The sequence below is a fragment of the Triticum urartu genome, chromosome 1 (genome assembly GCF_003073215.2).
Source record: "Triticum urartu cultivar G1812 chromosome 1, Tu2.1, whole genome shotgun sequence".
NCBI lineage: Eukaryota > Viridiplantae > Streptophyta > Magnoliopsida > Poales > Poaceae > Triticum > Triticum urartu.
This window is the reverse complement of record NC_053022.1, coordinates 13273039-13293336: the sequence shown is the minus strand read 5'-3', so window position 1 is coordinate 13293336 and position 20298 is coordinate 13273039. Positions and strand designations below refer to the sequence as shown.

General features: G+C 44.9%; 2 protein-coding genes across 2 annotated transcripts; one reads left to right on the top strand and one right to left on the bottom strand.

The window, feature by feature from the left end:
• Nucleotides 1-10870: 10870 nt before the first annotated feature.
• LOC125542763 (anthocyanidin 3-O-glucosyltransferase-like) lies at nucleotides 10871-12861 on the top strand. The gene is made up of 2 exons (XM_048705938.1): nucleotides 10871-11575; nucleotides 11691-12861. The coding sequence occupies exons 1-2, from the start codon at nucleotides 10885-10887 to the stop codon at nucleotides 12683-12685; spliced, it is 1686 nt and encodes a 561-aa protein (XP_048561895.1). The 5' UTR covers nucleotides 10871-10884; the 3' UTR covers nucleotides 12686-12861.
• Nucleotides 12862-17033: 4172 nt separating this feature from the next.
• Nucleotides 17034-18680, bottom strand: LOC125542754 (anthocyanidin 3-O-glucosyltransferase-like). The gene is made up of 2 exons (XM_048705930.1): nucleotides 18121-18680; nucleotides 17034-18030 (listed from the first exon to the last, which is right to left on the bottom strand). The coding sequence occupies exons 1-2, from the start codon at nucleotides 18623-18625 to the stop codon at nucleotides 17135-17137; spliced, it is 1401 nt and encodes a 466-aa protein (XP_048561887.1). The 5' UTR covers nucleotides 18626-18680; the 3' UTR covers nucleotides 17034-17134.
• Between the last annotated feature and the right edge of the window lie 1618 nt (nucleotides 18681-20298).

The following is a 20298-nucleotide window of genomic DNA, read 5'->3' as shown; positions in this document are numbered from 1 at the left end:
CACTAGTGCAGAACCGGGCTATAGCACCGGTTCGTAAGGCCCTTTAGTGTCGGTTCGGTAACCGGCACTAAACTGTGGGGACTAAAGCCCCCCCCCCCCTAGTACCGGTTCCGCACGAACCGGCGCTAAAGGGCAACCACGTGGCACGAGTCAGCTCCGGGGGCGCGTAGGACATTAGTACCGGTTGGTAACACCAACCAGTACTAAATGTTTGGGTGTGTTTTGATTTTATTTTTTATTTTTACTTTAATTTTGTGTTTTCAATTTAATTTAGTGATTGTTTTACATTATAATGAATTGTTAAATCATTAGGTGAAAGTACCACAGATTAGTTTGACTGGATGCATGTGGATCCCAGCTAAGTCATCAAGTATATGCCATATCCATATTATACTTGATCACCTAATTAAGTGATCGAGGTAATATGGATATGGCATATACTTGATCACTTAGCTAGAATCCATCCAGTTGAAACTAATCTGCGGTTTCTTTCATAAATGATATAATAACTCATCATCATCATCATCATCATATTAATATAAAAACTCATGCATCATATATATCATCACCAACAACAGTTTTCATAGCTAGCTAAAAATCATCATATAATAGTCGTCTCATTACCACTACTTAATCATCATATAGTCATTACTGCTATCTAATCACCACCAACACTAGCTTAAAGAAGAAATATTCACTAGTACCAGAAGCAAAGATATCATCGAGTTCAACATGGTAATGATATTATAAGCGTTCATAACACCACAAAAGCAAATCACTCTTTGAGATTAAGTTCAGGACGAAGAACACGGACATGAGAGCACAAGTACTAAGAGCATGAACTAGCTAATCACTCCTGCTGCTCTCTCTCAGGTAAAAATAGCATAGAACATGTATACCTTTCCTGATTTATCATATTGGAGCATGCAGATTAACCTGTCTTCTAATCGTGGGTTGCGCTTCTGATTGCTGCCCCCTAGTACTTCTCTGCGATCGTTCACAATTTTGCTCCAGTCTTTTACTATTAAGCATTCATTGCTAATAGAAAACCTGAATGCACTAAAGTGCATTGTAGGATATCTTGGTCGTAAGCTAACAATATTCATGGTACCTTTAGTCTCGATCCAATCAGGCACAACATTCATCGGAAGTCCCTGTTGAAAAATATCGTATAGTAACATACTTAGCAATGAAGTTTAGCTTTAAAAAATAATGTATGCAAAAGATGCACTGAAGAGAAATAGTAGAAATCTTACCATCTTTTCTAAATATATGTGACCGTAGTTCGGTACGAACACTATTGGGCGCACGTTTTAAGTGCTAACATTTGTAAGTGCAGGAAAAAAATTTGTCTTGACAGCATCAAGATCCTCAAGCCATGAAACATAATGACTTGTCTCCTCGCAGTTTAGTTCAGCCCCGGGACAGTGGACGGTCCTATCTACTAAGCGCCGGACATGTTTGCTTGATTGGAAATAAGCTGTCAATAAAAATTACTTGTCAACTATTTTTGAATAAACAATATCGAAGACATAAATATGGTTGAGAAACTCACATAATGGTAGAACTGGAGGCGTCTGCACATCGATCCAGATGTCTCTATTACCTTCAATATCATCTTCCGGACGAATATCAAAGGTGATAACCATATCAGGCTCAAATGCATAAACCTTGCGAAGTTCTTGCCAAGTTTTGCATTCAAAATAGGTGTATGTGTCTATATTGTATAATTTGACGTTCAAGGTATAACCATGCTTGGTCTTCAAGTAAACTTTTTTTACCTCCATAGTTTTGTTAGGACTGAAACCTGTCTTATCCAAGACAAAAATTCTTGCATGGCAGGGGATACGCTAGTAGAATAGTGAAAAATTAAAATTAAAAGTTGAAGCAAATAAAGAATAACTCATGCTTAATAATGAAAAAAGACTTGTCGTTCTGACTTACTGTATCCACTTCGAAGTTCTCATCCAACTTGATGCTGAAGCGCCTATCATCAACTAGAAAATTTCTGCCGCACAGGCCGCGCTGGTCTTCGCAGTATTCGCACATAATGAAATCGTGTTCGTCGTCAGACGACATTCCTATGTTCATAGGTGAAACATTAAACACTTATTAGTTCTATTAATTCAACTAATTCAATTAAGCACTTAGGAAAATATACTTAAATAAAGTAGCTCAACTAATTCAACTAACTAGTTCAACTAATTCAACTAAACTAGTTCTATTAAATTTTCTTACTAAAAATAAGGTAGCTAGTTCTATATAGTAAAATGTTAATTAGATGATCAAATCTCTATATAATAAAGTAGGTAGTTCTATATAGTAATATTTTGATTAGATCATCAAATCTCATATACCTAAATTTTCTTACTAAAAATAAACTAGTTCTATTAATTGAACTAGTTCAGCTAAGCATTTAATAAAAATAAACTAGTTATATTAATTCAACTATTTCAAATAATCTCATATACCTAAATTTTCTTACTAAAAATAAACTACTTCTATTAATTTTCTTACTAAAAATAAACTAGTTATATTAATTCAACTAGTTCAAATCTCTTATATATATATATATATATATATATATATATATATATACCTAATTCATCTAACAATTGACTTGACTATTTAACAACTTTTTTATCTGATTCATCTAACATTAATTAACATTCTGACATTCTTATCTACGTAATTCATCTAACATTAATCTAAACAACAGAGAAAAGAAAATAAGTAAAAAAATGTGTGTTTGTGTGTGTGTGTGTGTCTGTGTGTGTATGTGTGTGTGTGTGTATGTGTGTGTGTATGTGTCTGTGTGTACGAGCGTGGGCGATCGAGACAGCGACGTTGTACGGGGCGGCAGCGGGGGCGACGGGGACGAAGGCGCGGGATGGGGACGACGTACGGCGCGCGGCGGGGACGGCGACGACGGGCGGTGGCGGCGAGCGATGGGCGACAGCGCGGCGGCGGCGGCGACAATATCGGGCGATGAAGTTGGATAGAAGACGAGCGGCGGATGAAAACTAAATTTTTCGTAAGTGCCATATATATAGGAAGGACCTTTAGTACCGGTTGGAGCAACCAACCGGTACTAAAGGCCAATTTTTGCCAGGCCAAGGGGCGGGAAACGACCCCTTTAGTACTGGTTCGTGCCACGGACCGGTACTAAAGGCCCACTCATTAGTACCGGTTGGAGCCACCAACCGGTACTAACGGTTGTGTGCTGCCACCGGCGGTTCACAATGTTTAGTCCCACCTCGCCGAGCGAAGGGCAGCCGCACTGGTTTATAAACCCAGCTGCGGCTGCTCCTTCGAACTTCTTTATATAGCAGGCTTCTGGGCCTAATTATGGCGCGTTGCCCTGTGAGGCTGCTGGCCTTTCTGGGTCTCAATTTGCACACCCTAGGTCTGTCAGGCCCACTGGGCAGCGCTCCAACAAATTTTTTATATAGTTTTTTTTCTTTTCTCCATTATTTATTTTTTTCTATTTAATTTTGAGTAATTTTTTATATAGTTTTTTTTCTTTTTTGCATTATGTATTTTCTTCTATTTAATTTTGAGTAATTTTTTATATAGTTTTTTTCTTTTCTGCTTTATTTATTTTCTTCTATTTATTTCTGAGTAGTTTTTTTTCTATATTTAGTTTCTTTGTGACCCTCTCTACTCGTTCGCACATGCTATGCGGGTGAAATGATGATACCATGGCAAGTTTCAACATTTTCAGAGTTTATTTTATAGTGATTTTTAATTTCACGGTCATTTAGCTCTTTAAACAATTCGGTAAATAACTGAAAAACAGCAAATGATGTCAGAACGTGTTGGAAATTGATGACGTCGCTTTGAATGCTGCATAATGAACGCAAAAGAAGTCAGGATTTCAAATAAGTATAAAAAATATTGAAGTGTCCGTGTAACAGATGAGTTCTCGTCCAAAACCCTGATACTCCGAAAGACATTGTCCAGTTTGTACACGAAGTGCGTCCAGTTTTTTCCTGACCCTCTCTACTCTTTCGCACATGCTATGCGGGTGAAATGATGATACCATGCATCAACATTTTCAGAGTTTATTTTGTAGTGATTTTCAATTTCACAGTCATTTAGCTCTCTAAACAAATCGGTAAATGACTGATAAACAGCAAATGATGTCAGAACATTTGACCCTTTTTCTACCAGTGAAACCTAGTAGCCTTTGAGAAAGGGTATAGAGAAAGCATGTGCATTTCATCCTTCTGGTTGCCACATCTAGTACAATTTTCACTAATACGTTTGGAGAACTTACTTGCACGTTTGCCCATTGGAAATGCTTTTTAATTGTTTCTTTTTCTTTTGAGAAAAAGAGAGGCCTTCCTCTCCGATTTCATATAATGAAACCATATGATCTTCTTATATATATATATATATATATATATAATCCAACATTTACCGCGAAACTAAAAGAAAGACGAGAACAACTAAACAAAGTATGATCAAGTTATATTGTACACCCATATAGCGTGTGCCAACCTCAAATCATCGACATAAGGGCATCTTCAACGCTGACCCGTAAACAGACACCACAATTGTCCTTTTTTTTGTTTGCCGAGCACAACGACACAAAGCAAAGCACCTGGTTATCTTCATTACAGTCAGAATAATTGTGGTGACGGGCTATATAATGAGAGAGAAAGCATACATACCTGAGAGACGAGAGAGCAACACTAGCAACTGCAAGATGTCGGCGGCCGTGCCGCACGTTGTGGTGATCGTCCCTTCGCCTCCCACGTGGTGAAGCTGTTCCGCATAGCGCGCACCCTCGCGGCGGCGGCGCCGGCTGCCACCTTCTCCTTCCTCTGCACAGCCGCGCACCTACAGGAGCAGCAGAAGCAGAATACGCTCCTGGGGAACCTGGGCTTCGTGGAGGTCCCGGACGGATAATTCGCATTCAAAGCTGACATATTCACTCTCGACAACACGGTTTTCCCTTGGAGAGGGTTTTATTTCTAAGCAATGTACATGCCAAATTTTTTCTAAAACTTTCTCAAATTTTACCACATATTGAGGTCATATGATGAAACATGCCCATTTTTGTGGTTTTTAGTTTATACTTTTTTTTGGATTAAAAAACCAATAAACTCAAAGTTGATGGATGACTCTTGCCACATAGATCTTTGAAATTTCTTTTAATTTCTTGTACAAGGAATACATATATACTCTAGACACTGAATATGATTTTTCAAATCATTTTTGTACATTATTTATGTACTGTAGTTCAAATTTGAATTATATCTACTCCCTCCGTCCCATAATTTAAGAATGTTTTTGACACTACACTAGATCAAAAAACACTCTTATATTATGGGACGGAGGGAGTATTAAATGTTTAGAAGTACAGTTAATGACTTAAATATAGCAAATTAATTCGGAAGAGTGCTAAATTTGAACATGATGTATATTATGGTGTATGTTCAGTGTTGAAAAAGTTCCAAGGTCAAACGATGAAGCAAATGCCACATCACCTTGAATGCTACCACAATAAATATATTTCAGAAAAAAAAACATATGCCAGACATCTCACAAGGTTTTATTTTTAAAACTGTGTATGATGATAGACTACATCGGACACACAATTTTTTGCAATAACCGTGTGCAAAGCATTGCACATAGTTTTCCTTTTTAAACTATGTGCAACGATAAGCTACACTGCACACACAATTTCCCAAAGAAATGTTTGCAAGATATCACACACAATTGCATTTTTTTAACCTGTGTGCAATGATATGATAAATCACGCAAACATTTTTTTGCAAGAACCATGCGCCATGCATCGCACACCGTTGCGTTCTTAGAACTGTGCGCAATGATTGGCTACATCGCACATACATCTTTTGCAAAAACTATGTGCAAGGCATCACACGCTATTATGTTTTTCAAAACTGTATGTGATATCGCCACATCACACAGAGTTTTTGCCTATCGTGTGCGATATGTACGTCTTAATAGCACTATCCTCCACTACTGTCCACGGTATCTTGTAGAAGTCACGCGCACGTTGGAAATAATTATGGGTCGTTAAGTATAGGAACATGGAGACGAATTGTCTCATTAATCAAGGCTGTCCTTGGTTTGTCCCCACGCTCCATCGGCTTCGGCCAGAGTCACACAGATTGGTACTATTGGCAAACATGTGTGGACGGGATGGGTAGTGCATCCATCAAGAATGGTAGCTGTCCCATCACACGCATCAATCAACTCATTGTTGTGTGAAGACCTAGGGAGCGTGCATGTATATCAACAACACGGCACGCGCGCTTACGCCAGCTAACCAACGCTACACGGCAGAGTAGTTTTGAGGTAGTTTGATATTGAACCATTCGAGAAATGTGAGTTTATTTACTTTGAAAAATGACAAAGATAGCTCTCACAAGATATCTACCACGGACGAATTTGTGCAGACAATTATGTGTGATGCACCATACTAACCCAAACATTTGTGTGGATTTCGTTGTGTGGGACGCTATTCACATCTCACACGATTTGTGTCGTACAATTGTTTGTGATAGCTCCCTCGATCGCACACGAGCACTTTTGCTCCACGTGGGTGCCCGAAGGAGCTATCGCCGAAGATTTATCTGGGTCGTGGGGGATTAATACCCCCTATCGCCCTCATTAGCAAGGCGACGGTTTAAAAGTGTGTCGCCGAAAGGGGATAAAAGTCGTTTGCATAAGACTCGTCTACACTAGTGCATGCTCTTAGTCTATCTGTGTGCGATGTGCCATCTTAATAGACATGCTCTTTAGTAGTGCACAGTGGTGCAGTTCTTTTTTTCTGGTAGATGTTGTTTCTGTTTTTCCCAGGGTTTGTGAGTACATTAATAGTCTCCTTGTCTTGATCTCCTAGGCAAGATCATTTTGTTATTCATAAATCAAACTAATCCAAGAGAAGGTTAAATTCTTGATTCCACAACCCCGCCTCTTCATTAGGTCCAACAACAACTGGAATCGGCCAGAGTGTGGATAGCTAAATTTGTTGCCTTTTGGAGGCCATAAAATATGATGTGGTGAGAGGAGAAGGTTGAGTAGGCCAGGGGTCCTACAACAATATATGATGTGGTGAGAGGACAAGGTTGAGTAGGTCAGGGGTCCTACGACAATATATGTTGTGTTGAGTAACTACCTCTTGCACTTCATCATCAAACCACCATGGCAGATCGTAAGCTTCTAGAAAATCAAAATGTGTAAGAAGATAGCAAGCTTCCGGCGACCGAGGCGAGATCCGCCTCACATATTGAAGCATGTCTAGCAGTGAGTCAAATGTCAGCTAAAGAACATATTTGCAAAGTGGCTCGGCATCAATACGTTAGAAATGGTGGCCCGGCCCATCACACTGAATAGGAGTAGTCGCAACTGGGGTGTTGAGAGATATGGCGGTCAACTTCATGACCATTGTGTCATGCAGTTTTTTTAACACAATACAGACGCAAGCGTTCATATAAACATGCATACGCTCACCCATATGAACGCACACCTTGTCCCTATTAGCACTATAGGCACCTCGTCGTCGACGGGAATGTCTCCTCTGAATGCACATCGCCGGAAATTCTGAAATAAATGCGAGCACCAGGATTTGAACCCTGGTAGGCTGAGGATATCACAGTCCCTCTAACCATCCAACCACAGGTTGGTTCGCATTGTGTCATGCAGTTGAATTAATACTCCACCCAAAGAAGTCGGAGATCCAAAACAAGAGTAGTGAAACACTTAGTTTTATTGGGAAATTGACCATGACGAAGAGAACAGACACACTGGAATCTCAATTCCATTATACATACATGGTGGTCGGAGAAGCACCCGGGTTTGCCAAACCTTGTTAACAAAATCTCAATGTAGTAGCAACTCTGCGCGCTAGTATCTTCTAAAAGTCACATGCACGTAGGAGATTAAATTGATGACACTGCATATACACTCCTCGGTCCTCACTACGAGTAGAATGCACAACCAATTCTGGCGGTTTCTTCTAGAAGTCACGCGCGCGTAAGTAGGACAACAAATTATGGGCCGGCATGCAAGCATACCAACATGGAGAAAAAAATTGTCGCTTCCATCAAGCGGGCCGTGCTTACTTTGTCCCCATGCTACATCGGCCTCAGGCACAGATCACTGATCAAAGCATGTGTGGACGGCATCAGATCACTGATCAAGGCAGCATACACATCCATATGCATGTTACATCAACTACTAACACGGACATGGTCGTTGTATTCCAGATCGAGAGGGAGCATGTCAACAACACCGCACGCGCGCCTGCGCCAGCTAACAAATATAAGGCCATCCGTCGGCTTCATCAGGCAAAGCTTAGCCATAGCAATCGTGTGTGCACTGCACGGATGGGTGCCTGCATGAGTGGGGACGGTGTAGCGGTCGGAAGAGGCGAGGCGTACGCTGGGTTGGCTCATTACACTGTGGCGATTCCCTTCCGCGAGTTAAATAATGCTCCTCTCTATCTCTAAACAAATATAGGAGTACATGTTTTTAGTTTAGGTTATTAAAGTAGAGTGAGGCGTTTTGGCTCTCGGCCTCCATGGAGGCCGGATGTTTGAAAATTTTCAAATTTCAATCTTTTCAGTTTTAATATAATCTGAAATAAATTGTACATGTGAACAAGGATGTTATGGGTATGTGCGTAAGATTTCAGGATGAAATACCTTGAAATGCGGTTTGTATAAAAAAGACAAATTCATGGCCTGTGAGGATGAATAGTATCATGTGTTAAAAAGTTGTTTGTCGAATGTATTTTATCAGGAACTCGCCAAACAGGAGAGTCCTCATAAAAGCACTCGGCAAATATTCAACACTGCGCAAATCTGTCGTTTCCTTAGTGTTATTTAAACTCGGCAAAGATTTTTTTTTTCGTTCCTTCCTTTTCTTTATTTTTACTTCATTCAATCTTTTAGTTTCTTTAATTCATCAAATGAAGCTACTTAGAAAGCAGATAATATCGTAGGAAGAATTGAGAGGGAATGGGTCAAGTTTGAAGACGAAACGACATATTTTTTCTGCACTTAACATACATCATTACATGTTCCATGTAAACATTCGGCATTTTTCGGGTTTGTTTGTTTGCTATATTGAAGTCATTTAGTGACTTTTTCTGGATATTTAGTGAATGTAGTTAAATTTTTAATTGCAAGTGCTTGCAAAATTGGCAACAATAGGCTCATAATCAAATTTGTATTCTTAAGTCTATGTAACTATGTTTTGTTCTTATCAAGGAAACTAGAACTTTAAGGCGCGCGTTGCCGCGCCCACCAATTTTAAAGGTTGGATTACAAAGTCATGAAGAAGTGTTGGTAGTCAAAGAGAATGAATAATTTAGGGTAGAAAACACACATTGCGGACCATACATATGAATGTTTGAAAGATAGTGCCACCAATACGTTTAGAGTGCATATACATAGTTTTGAATGGGAGGCCATGAAATGCATGTAATCACAAGTTCTTACATACACGCAAGTTTATGTAATTAAACTGTGAATAGAGCAATAACAGATATGCTTAGTTTGTTTTTTGCACCCTTATTCATGTTTAGAAGGAACGGCTCATGTACTTGGGAATACAGAATCAATAGCTATTAGCAGACGTGTTTAGGTTTATGAGTTGATGTACGTTAATATAGGTAGATGGCGCACAACCAAACTTGTTTGAATAATTCCTTGTCAAAAGATTCAGTTTTAGAGACAACTATCGAGAAGAGAAATATAGAGACAACTGCAAGCATTAATACCTAACTTTCGTGTTAAAAAAATATTGCCTCTGTTCCTAAATATAAATATTTTTAAAGATTCAATAAGAGACTACATACGGAGCAAAATGAGTGAACCTACACTCTTAGCTACGTTTATATATATCTGTATATAGTTCATAGTGAAATCTCTAGAAAGACTTATATTTAGAGACGGATGGAGTACCTAACTTTCTTTCTATCTTTTTTTGCCTGCACCCAAAAAAGAACTTTCTTTATCTCGTGTCTCGTCATCACTTATACATGTTGATGGTATTTTTACACTTAAGGAACACCTAGGCGGCCTAGGCCCAAATTAATAGGAAGACCACAAACGAGGTGATGGGCTGGGCCTGTAGGGACCCTTTTTGCGGCTGATCGGCCCAACAAATGAGGTGATCGCTAGCTCACCTTCCGGAGCAGCGGCCCTGACTGCGTGTTGGGAACGGATTGTGACAAGGTGAAAACGGCAAGCGACGCTCGGTGAACATTAAGCGATCTATCCGTTACTATTGTTGATCCGACGGCTGAAGATGTTAAAACGCTGTGGTGGCTTGTAGGTGGTTCCATTTTACTGTTTTGCAATGGAAAGGAATTCCAAACTCAGTGTGCCAAGACTCGACCCCAAATGTAAAGGGTGAAGTGCAATGTAGATCCCTAAACTATTTTAGAAGCGTCAACTAGGTCCTCAAACTATTCAAATTGCAAAAGGTGTGTCATCCAGATTCAAAATCAGTTCAACACAAAAGTAATCCAAGACCTATATTTTGCCTAGTATAACACACTTGCTCTATTTAGAGAACATAAATGATAATTTTCATGGTTTGACAACCACCCTTGAAATAGTTTAAGGACCTACTGTGCACCTCACTCTTCACAAGTATACACTGGAGGAGCAGTTCAACTGTTTGCATGTGAACCACAATTCCCAATACTCGGGCTAGCAAGCTTGATATGGCATCGTTGGCAAGCGGCAAACCACTACTGTTAGGGCTGCTGTAGGCTGGTGAAGCTGACTCGGTTTAGTCCCACCTCGCTTACGGAAGGAGGCCATGACCAGCTTATAAGGGAGAGATTCCTTCTTCACTTCAGTCCAGGCTTTTGAAATGGAGTAGGCTCTCCGCTGAATGTTGGCCCATATACGCATAAACGTTCAGAACGTAAGTAGAGTATGGACTGGATCGAGTTGGACGCTAACAACTACATTCACCTGTCTCCGCTATATAAGAAGCACAAGAGCGGCGACTCGTGAGAGACGAGAGCTACCTTCTGTAGCTGCACGCGGTAAGCTAGTATCGTACACGACGATGGCAGCGGTGCCGCACGTCGTGGTGATCACCTTCCCCTTCGCCTCCCACGCGGTGAAGCTGTTCCGCCTGGCGCGCGCCCTGGCCGCCGCGGCGCCGGCCGCCACCTTCTCCTTCCTCTCCACCGCCGGCTCCATCGCGCAGCTGCAGGAGAAGAACCAGGACGCCCTCGAGGCCAACCTACGCTTCGTGGAGGTGCCGGACGGGTTAACGTTACTGCCACCGAGCTCGGGTGGCGCCGGGCCGGCAGCGCCGCCGAACCATATGGCGCGTCTCGGGCTCTTCCTGGCCGCCGCTGAGGCTGGCGGGGTGGGAGTGGCGCTGGAGACGGCCCGCCTTGCTGCCGGCGGTGCCAGGGTCACCTGCGTCGTCGGCGACGCGTTCGTCTGGATGGCCGCCGAGGCGGCCGCTGCGGTGGGGGCACCATGGGTTCCGGTCTGGACCGGCGGTCCGAGCGCGCTCCTTGCGCACCTCCAAGGTGACGCGCTGCGCGACGACATCGGCGACAAAGGTACGGACGCACGGCCATGATTCGATCATCTATATATGGATGCATCCATGCATGGACGAAAGCTTCTTCTTATCCGAGACGAATGCTTGGAAATGAATGAATGGATTGAATGCAGCGGCGAGCCGGGCGGACGAGCTACTGACCTGGCACCCGGGCCTCGGAAGCTACCGCGTCCGGGACCTCCCCGACGGCTGCGTCTTCGGCGAGATGCACCTGCCGATCGTCGCCCTGTTCCGTCGCGTGGCCGAGCAGCTGCACGTTCCCCGCGCCGCCACCGCCGTGGCCTTGAACACCTTCCCAGGCCTCCTCCCCGACGACGTCACCGCCGCTCTCGCCACGGAGCTCCCGGAGGTCCTCCCCATCGGCCCCTTCCATCTTCTCCCAGTGCCCGGCGACGACGACAACGCCGCCGCGGCCGACCCGCACGGATGCCTCGCCTGGCTCGATGGCCACCCCGCCCTCGCCGTCGCGTACGCCAGCTTCGGCACGGTCGTCACCGCCGTGGTAGGAGGGCAGGAGGAGCTGCGCGAGCTAGCGTCCGGACTGGAAGCGTCCGGCGCGCCGTTCCTTTGGTCGCTGCCCAAGGAGTACTGGCCGCTGCTCCCGCCGGGGTTCCTGGACCTCGAGCGCGGCAAGGTGGTATCGTGGGCGCCGCAGGCAGCCGTGCTGCGGCATGCATCGGTGGGCGGCTTCGTGACGCACGCCGGGTGGGCGTCGGTGCTGGAGGGCGTGGCCGGCGGCGTGCCCATGGCGTGCCGTCCCTTCTTCAGCGACCAGAGGATGAACGCGCGGATGGTGGAGCACGTCTGGGGTTTCGGCACCGTCTTCGAGCAGCCCATGACACGCGCGACCGTCGCGGAGGCCGTATCGTCACTGCTCGCCGGCGACCAAGGCACCCGGATGAAGGAGATGCGGGGCATGGCGGCCACGGCGTTCGCGCCCGAGGGCGGCAGCAGGAAGAACCTTGATAAGCTCCTCAAGATAGTATGTCCACCACATGAGCACAGCCGTGGTGATCATGTCGACGAGACAACAGAGGTGACGGGATGCGCACCGACGACACATGGTCTGCTTGGTGCTAGCAGCCTAGCGCACACCGTGGCTGACTGAATTAATCAGTGTTCCGTTCATCCCACAATATAAGACATTTTTGCAAGTTAACTCTGTGGATCAATGAGCTTATCGTATCAGTGTCATCGTACTCCCCAAAATTAGTGTTTGTATGGCTTATATGCCAAAGAACAATCTGCGGAAAAGGGAATGGAAAGGTAGCAAGATTTGTCTTTTTTGTTGGCAGCAGGATGAAATTTGCACTTTTTTGAACACAGTACAGACGCAAGCGCTCATACATATGCGCATACACTCATCCATATGAACGCACACACACACCCTACCCCTATGAGCACCTCTGAGAGACTGAGCCGGCATATCATCCTGAGATTTACGAAGTCACAGTAGGCGTCTCGTCATCGACGGGAATGTCTGCTCCCACTGAAAGCGCATCGCCGAAAATTCTGAAATATATCTAGGAATAATGCGAGCACCAAAATTTGGACCCTGATGGACCAAGAATACCACTGTCCCTCTAACTATCCAATGAGCTAGTCTTGGGCTTTCTGTTTGTATGTAAAATTCTAGATCGTGTGTAGTAATTTTATAATGCATCTCTATATATATTTGTATTTGACAGTATTATTACATTTTTTTGGGGGAAAAATTTTCAATCTATTCATCTTCAATCATGGTAATACAACGAACACTAGAAATAATAAAAAAATACATCCAGATCCGTAAACCACCTAGCGACGACTACAAGCACTGAAGCGAGCCGCAGGCGCGCCGCTGTCATCGCCCCTCCCTCGCCGGAGTCGGGCAAACCTTGTTGTAGTAGGCAGCCGAGAAGTCGTCGTGCTAAGGCCCCATAGAACCAACGCACCAGTATAGCACCCGCCGCCGATGAAGTGTGTAGATCGGAAGGATCCAACCTGAAGACACTGGAACATAGGCGAACGACGAACAGATCCGAACAAATCCACCAAAGACAGATCTACTGGAGAGACACCTCCACATGTCTACCGACGATGTTAGACGCATCACCGGGATAGGGCTAGGCGGGAAGATCTTTATTCCATCTTCAGAGAGTCGTCGATGTCTCGCCTTTCTGAATAGAACACAAACCCTAACAAAACTCAAAACTAGATGTAAAAACTGAGCCCTCCCACCGGCAAGGGCCGAGATCCACTCCGCCTCCATAGCCTATGGCCAGCGGAGACCTCCGCGGACCAGCAACGGCGCCGGTGGGAGGCAAGAGGAGCCATATAAGATAGTATTATTACATGGGTACCGTGTATGATAGAGAATTGATCCAGGGATATCATGGACTAATAATAAGCACAGAAACTCAAACCTTAACGGGTTTGGTCATATGCAGACCCTTCTTTACATAGCCTCGAATAACACATTTCCAACACTACTTTGTTCCCCTAGCAAGACTCACTTTGAATCATCTTCATGGAGGCGCAGTGCAACCCGTTCCTGCCGGCGGTGGGATCTTGCTCAATTTCTTGGTGTTTTTGTGAGTTGTTTTTAGGGTTTGTGTTCTACTCAGGAAGACGAGGCGGTGGCGGCTCCCTAAAGATGGAATAAGATTCTCCCTGCATGGTTCCTGTTTCGATGATGTGTCTAGCGTCATCGGAGGATGTGTGGAGATGTGTCTCTCGCGAATCATTGGTGGATGCGCTTGGATCTGGTCTTTGTTCGTCTCCGTTCGTGCGTCTAGATGTTGGATCCTTTTGATTTATACTTCTATCCACCAGTGACTTAGCACGACGATTTCATGACTGTCTACTACAACAAGTTTGCTATGGTTATGGTGCAGGGTGATGACGGTGGCACGCCTTCACCTCACTCCAGTACTTGCAGTCGTTGCTAGGAACCTTTGTTGTAAAAGAGAGAGATTTGAGAGGGGGGGGGGGGGGGGGGGGGGGGAGACAGAGAGAATTGATAGTTGATCTATTTGAAGCTGCTTCCTATAATGAATTCTTTAGGAGCCTTGAGCCTTTATTGTAAATGGAATATACCAAATTTTTGAATTAAAAAGAAGTTTGAGAGGGATTAAGAATACTGAATCTTGCAATTTGGAATGGATACAATTCTGTTGAGTCTGACTCATTTCCAAGTAGCTAAAGCATTGCATATACACACCAATCCCACTATGAAGCGTTCTTCATAATTCATATACTCCAAGGACAATTTGGAAGTCCATGTCGTCTCTTCCGACCACCACCACGCACCCATCCTATTCATGCACGCACCCATCCGTGCAGGTGCTGGCCACACATGGTTGCTATAGCTCGGCGTTGCCAGATGAAGCCGTGCGTACGTGAGGACAAATCTGAGACGGCCTTATATTGGTTAGCTGGGGTACGCGGCGCGCGTGCAGCGTTGTTGACTTTCTCCCTCCATCTCAAAACGGCCTTAATCATCTTATCCCTAAGAAACAACGACCTTATATTCGTTAGCTGGCGTACGCGCGCGTGGTGTGTTGTTGATAGTATACCAAGACGTTGATGCGTGTGTCTTGTTCAAAAGAAGAAGAAGAAACTTTGATGCGTGTGCCAGGACAGCTACCATTCCATTGATGCATTCATGCACTGCCAAAACCTCTACGAATGTGCCCTGAATCTGATGGAGCGTGGGGACGAACAAAGGACTATGTCACAATTCGTCTCCATGTTCGGATGCTTAACTACCGGCCCATAACTTAGTTGTCCTACACCTTCAAAACAAAAAAACTAGTTGTCTTACGCGTGCATGACTTCCAGAAGATACCGTTGGATTTGCATTCAGAAAATGAAGCGTATGTCGGCATGTGGTTAAACGCCAAACAGTTTTAGTCATTTTGTTTCTTTACTTGTGACCGATTTTCTTTGAGTTTTCCGTTCAACTGTTTTTTTCTGTAAAATTTAAGTTGATTGATTTCTTTCCAAACTATCACCAATGGTACTAAGAAATAACGGCATTCCTAAAACTCAGTACGCCGATGTCACATGACTTGGACTTTGTTAAGTCTCAGTCGACTGAGCTCTAGGCACATCCAATAAATAAACAATAGAATATCTTAGAATGGGAAACATGCGACGATCTACGAATAACCAAGCAATCACAGCATGATAGTGGCTATAATGGGATTAGTTAAATAATCCTTGAATACCATGATACAACAACCATTATTTTATCTCTTTTCTTTAACTTCCCTAAAATCACTACTGCAGAAAAAGTCATAGACACCAACAAATATTATTCAAGGATTATTTAATAATTCATTGATACCATGAAATACAATCACCACTATGATTGCCTCTAGGGCATACTTTTCAACAAATTTCTTCTCCGGCGTGGTACCGATACAATAATCCAGTGGTTCTCCGCCTCAGATCATAAATATATTTCAGTGGCAACAACTAAAAAAAAAATCTTTGTAAATAGATTGGAGTCCAATATATATTGAGCTGGTGGTAGAAAGGGGTAGCAGGGTCGCAAGATGGAGCCCAAACACATCCTTGGCGATTGCGTGATTGGCATGGGCCCACATTTGCTCATGGCCTTCCCCTTTGGAGGGTCATCGTCTTCCAGGATGTTATGATATCATGATTGTTTTGAGCTCAGGAACATTCTTGAAGGCAGTGACATAAAACATGCAATTTTTCCCTGGTAATTATGAATAGGTTTGTCCAAAGAATATAAAATATTGGATTAGATGGTGACAAACACAAATATAAATTCAAAAGTTATAGTTACGTCTTAGACATTTCATCCGGTGCACCACATGGAAAATGGTGGGTGAAATGAGTAAAGCTACACATATGGAGAGTATACGGGGGTTTGACGGGTACATTCAACATGGCAGGTTTGGATTGGGTTTCAGCAGAAAATCAGAGGGGGGGGGGGGGGGGGGGGGGGGGGGGGGGGAGGTTTAGATTGTGGGAAGGCATCCGTAATTAGCCAGTAATTGCCCGTATCGATAAAGCCCCGCATATGTTGCATCTTTTCCCACAAGGATGAGCATTTCCTTTTTATCCAAGATTAAATCTGGAGTACAAATCTGACTTACAGCTCACCAAGTCAACAATAGTTGTTAACTAGCAATAATTGGTGATGATGTACAAGCTCAACAATAAGACATGTTTGTGTCTTAGAAAAGAAACACGTGATGTTTAGTCCATCAAGATAAATAAAATGGAGCAGCCCAAGTAAACATGCTCAACTCAAGCAACAGTTATCTGAAAAAAATCACTTGTCCAGATCCAATATTCATGCAACACTTGGCATCACAAGACTAGAAAAGATCTGACAGGCACAAGTAGAATTAGTAGGCTCTGGTCCTAGATAAATATGATGCTACCGTCTATGTTAATCCCACTGTGGGTAGTCTTATATGAATTAGCTCAACTAGAAATGTGGCATCATAGACCATCCATCCATCATAAACACTAGATATCGGGAACCAACAACAATGCCTATCAAACAAATGAAACAGGAGGAGCTTTCCATGGCAGATCACAGTTCTCCACAGACTATCTTGACAAGCTTATCTAAGTTTTCTCTGCTACCGCCATCGGGCGCGAACGCGCTGGCCGCCATGCGCTGTATCTCTTGCATCTTTTCCCACATCCGGATGCCCTGATCACCGGCGAGCAGCAACGGCACCGCTTCCGCAACAGCCTCGCGCTTCATGGGCTCCTCCAAGACCGTGCCGAAACCCCAGACACGCGCCACCAGCTGCGCGTTCATCTTCTGGTCGGTGAAGAAGGGGCGGCATGCCATGGGCACGCCGGCGGACACCCCCTCCAGCACCGAGGCCCACCCGGCGTGCGTGACGAAGGCCCCAACCGACGCGTGGCGCAGCACGGCCGCCTGCGGCGCCCACGGCACCACCTTGCCGCGCTCGAGGTCCAAGAACCCCGGCGGGAGCTGCGGCCAGGACTCCTTCAGCAGCGACCAGAGGAACGGCGCGCCGGAGGACTCCAGCCCGGCAGCGAGCTCGCGCAGTTCCTCCGGATTTCCTGCCACGGCGGTGACCACCGTGCCGAAGCTGGCGTATGCGACGGCGCGGGCGGGGTGGCGGTCGAGCCAGTCGAGGCATCCGTGGGGGTCGGCGCTGGTCTCGACGGTGTCCTCATTGCCGGGGAATGGGAGAAGGTGGAAGGGGCCGACGGGGAGGCACTCCGGGAGCTCCGCGGCGAGCGCGGCGGTGAGGTCGTCCGGGAGGAGACCCGGGAAGGTGTTGAAGGCGACGGCGGTGGCGGCGCGGGGAAGGTGCTCCGCTATGCGGCGGAAGAAGGAGACGATCGGCGAGTTCATGTCGCCGGAGACGATGCCGTTGGGGAGGTCCCGGACGCGGTAGCTTCCGAGGCCCGGGTGCGAGGTTAGCAGCTCGTCTGCTCGGCTCGCGGCTGCAAATGCCATTGTTTGTTTCAAGCATTCAGCTACACACCTAAGCTAAGCTTGAATTCATCATGCATCGTGCCATGCAATGCGTATACCTTTATCTCCGACGTCGTCGCGCAACGCGTCAGCGCGTAGGTGCGCCAGGAGAGCGCTGGGGCCGCCGGTCCAGACGGCAACCCATGGAGCCTCCACCTCAGCGGCCGCCTTGGCTGCCATCCACATGAACGAGTCCCCGACGACGCAGGTCACCCTGGCGCCGCCCGCTGAGGCGCGAGCCGTCTCCAGCGCCTCCCTTAACGTGCCTGCCTCAGCAGCCGCCATGAAGAGCTTGAGACGCACCATAGGGTGCGGCGGTGGTACCGCTGCGGCGCCATCCGAGCTCGGTGATAAACCGTCCGGAATCTCCACGAAGCGTAGGTTCGTCACGAGAGTGTCATCGTGCTTCTTCTGCTGCTCCTGTAGCAGCGCGGCGGTGGAGAGGAAGGAGAAGGTGGCGGCCGGCGCCGCCGCCGCGAGGGCGCGAGCTAGGCGGAACAGTTTCACGGCGTGGGAGGCGAAGGGAAAAGCGATGACCACAACGTGCGGCACGGCCGCCGACATCTTGTACTGTCAGTACGTGCAGTAGAGCACATATTATTTGACTTCTACAGTACGTGCTCCCTCATTATATATAGTCTTGGCCAGACGGCACGGAGCGTCACCAGAATAATTCTGTTCGATTTGCTCCATTTGTAGGAGTATATTTTAGCGCCGGAAAACCGAATATGGATCTGCCATGGATGCCAAACTGAACAGCTCGAAATCGATTGATTATATCTACTTTTTCTATAAAATAAATGAGTTGATTATGATGATGTGCTTGCCATCCTTCACTGTCAGCCATCGGATCTAGATCTAACGCGCACAAATGGCCTGAGACGGATTGACGAGAAGAAGTAACTAGGCGACAATGCTCTTTGATCAAGGGAGAATGCACACATGCATGTAGATCAACAACACGGCACGCTCGCGTACACCAACTAACTAATAAGCCTATAGCAAGCATCTAGCAGACATTTGTGGACTGCATGGATTGGTAGGTGCGTGCATGAATGGGATGGTGGTAGCTGGCCTCATCCGGTGATAACTACCTACCCCTTCCTTTTCCAAGAGACGAGGCCTACGCTATCAAAGACAATATTGACAACAAAAATCATTTTGGAACAGCACATAATTATTAGCATGGCACACAAAAATTCCAATAGTATCACATATAGACAACACCCATGCTCTTCAGTACAGCAATACCAGCTAGCAAAACAAAATGCCAGCACCGCTCATTTTCAATTTGTGCCTTATTATTATTCAAAAGCAAGGTTCGCCATTATTTGCAGAAGTTAATTGTCGGTCTTTTCTTTAGAGTGAGAAAATCGACTATTGATCTTTAAAACACTTTATGTCCTCCCGCAAAAAAAAAACACTTTATGTCCACTGTACAGTAAAATGAAGCTGCTATTGACATTACATGATTTGCATGTATTGCAAAACTTTATTCTACATTATATGGCTCGGACACCCAACTAATTAACTAATGAAACTATATTCAATTCAATGTTCTTTGACCACCAGTGTCTGGAAATGTTTTCCAACACCAACCTTGCTCAATAAAAAGTTGTTTATTAGTGAGTTTCTTGCCTTAAGTCAGGATCTCTCTTCCTAATTAGGCACGAGCTGCATGCACACTTGTGTTTTATATCTCATCTCACAAGCACTCAATCCAAATCTAGGAGTAGGGCTCTTCTAGACTTAGTTTATCAACTTATGAATGGTGCTTAGGACTAGGTTGATGAACCGATCTTTACAAGGCAGATGATTTGATCACTTGTGAGCTAATCCTTTTTGCTAACAAAAATATGAAAACCCCTAAAAGCACAAAAATACTTCATTTTATTTTAGTCTTTCTCTAGCAAGTTCTATCGGAGGGCAGTCACCAGACCGCAACAAAGAATGAATTGAAGCAAGGTCCATCTCCATTAAAGGAGAACTCATATGCACCTAAACGGCAGAAGTGTCTCACTCTTGCTTAATCTTAAGGTTGGTGACTAGATAACTAATATAGCATGGAGGGAGTAGCAAACAAGCATTACATCATCCACTAGCTTCTTGACTAGATAACCTTGACGTTTGTCATGCCCAACAAAATGATATTTCTATAGCAATAACAGAAATTACCTAGCACATGTGCTGCTTAATTAATTAGCAGAGCGAAATAAGCTAATTCAGCATGACGACTA

Coding starts and splice junctions, on each gene's coding strand:
- LOC125542754 (XM_048705930.1), bottom strand. CDS start 18,625: ATGTCGGCGGCCGTGCCGCACGTTGTGGTCATCGCTTTTCCCTTCGCC. Junction 18,031..18,120: donor CGACGACGTCGGAGATAAAG/GTATACGCATTG, acceptor TGGCATTTGCAG/CCGCGAGCCGAGCAGACGAG.
- LOC125542763 (XM_048705938.1), top strand. CDS start 10,885: ATGTTGGCCCATATACGCATAAACGTTCAGAACGTAAGTAGAGTATGG. Junction 11,576..11,690: donor CGACGACATCGGCGACAAAG/GTACGGACGCAC, acceptor GATTGAATGCAG/CGGCGAGCCGGGCGGACGAG.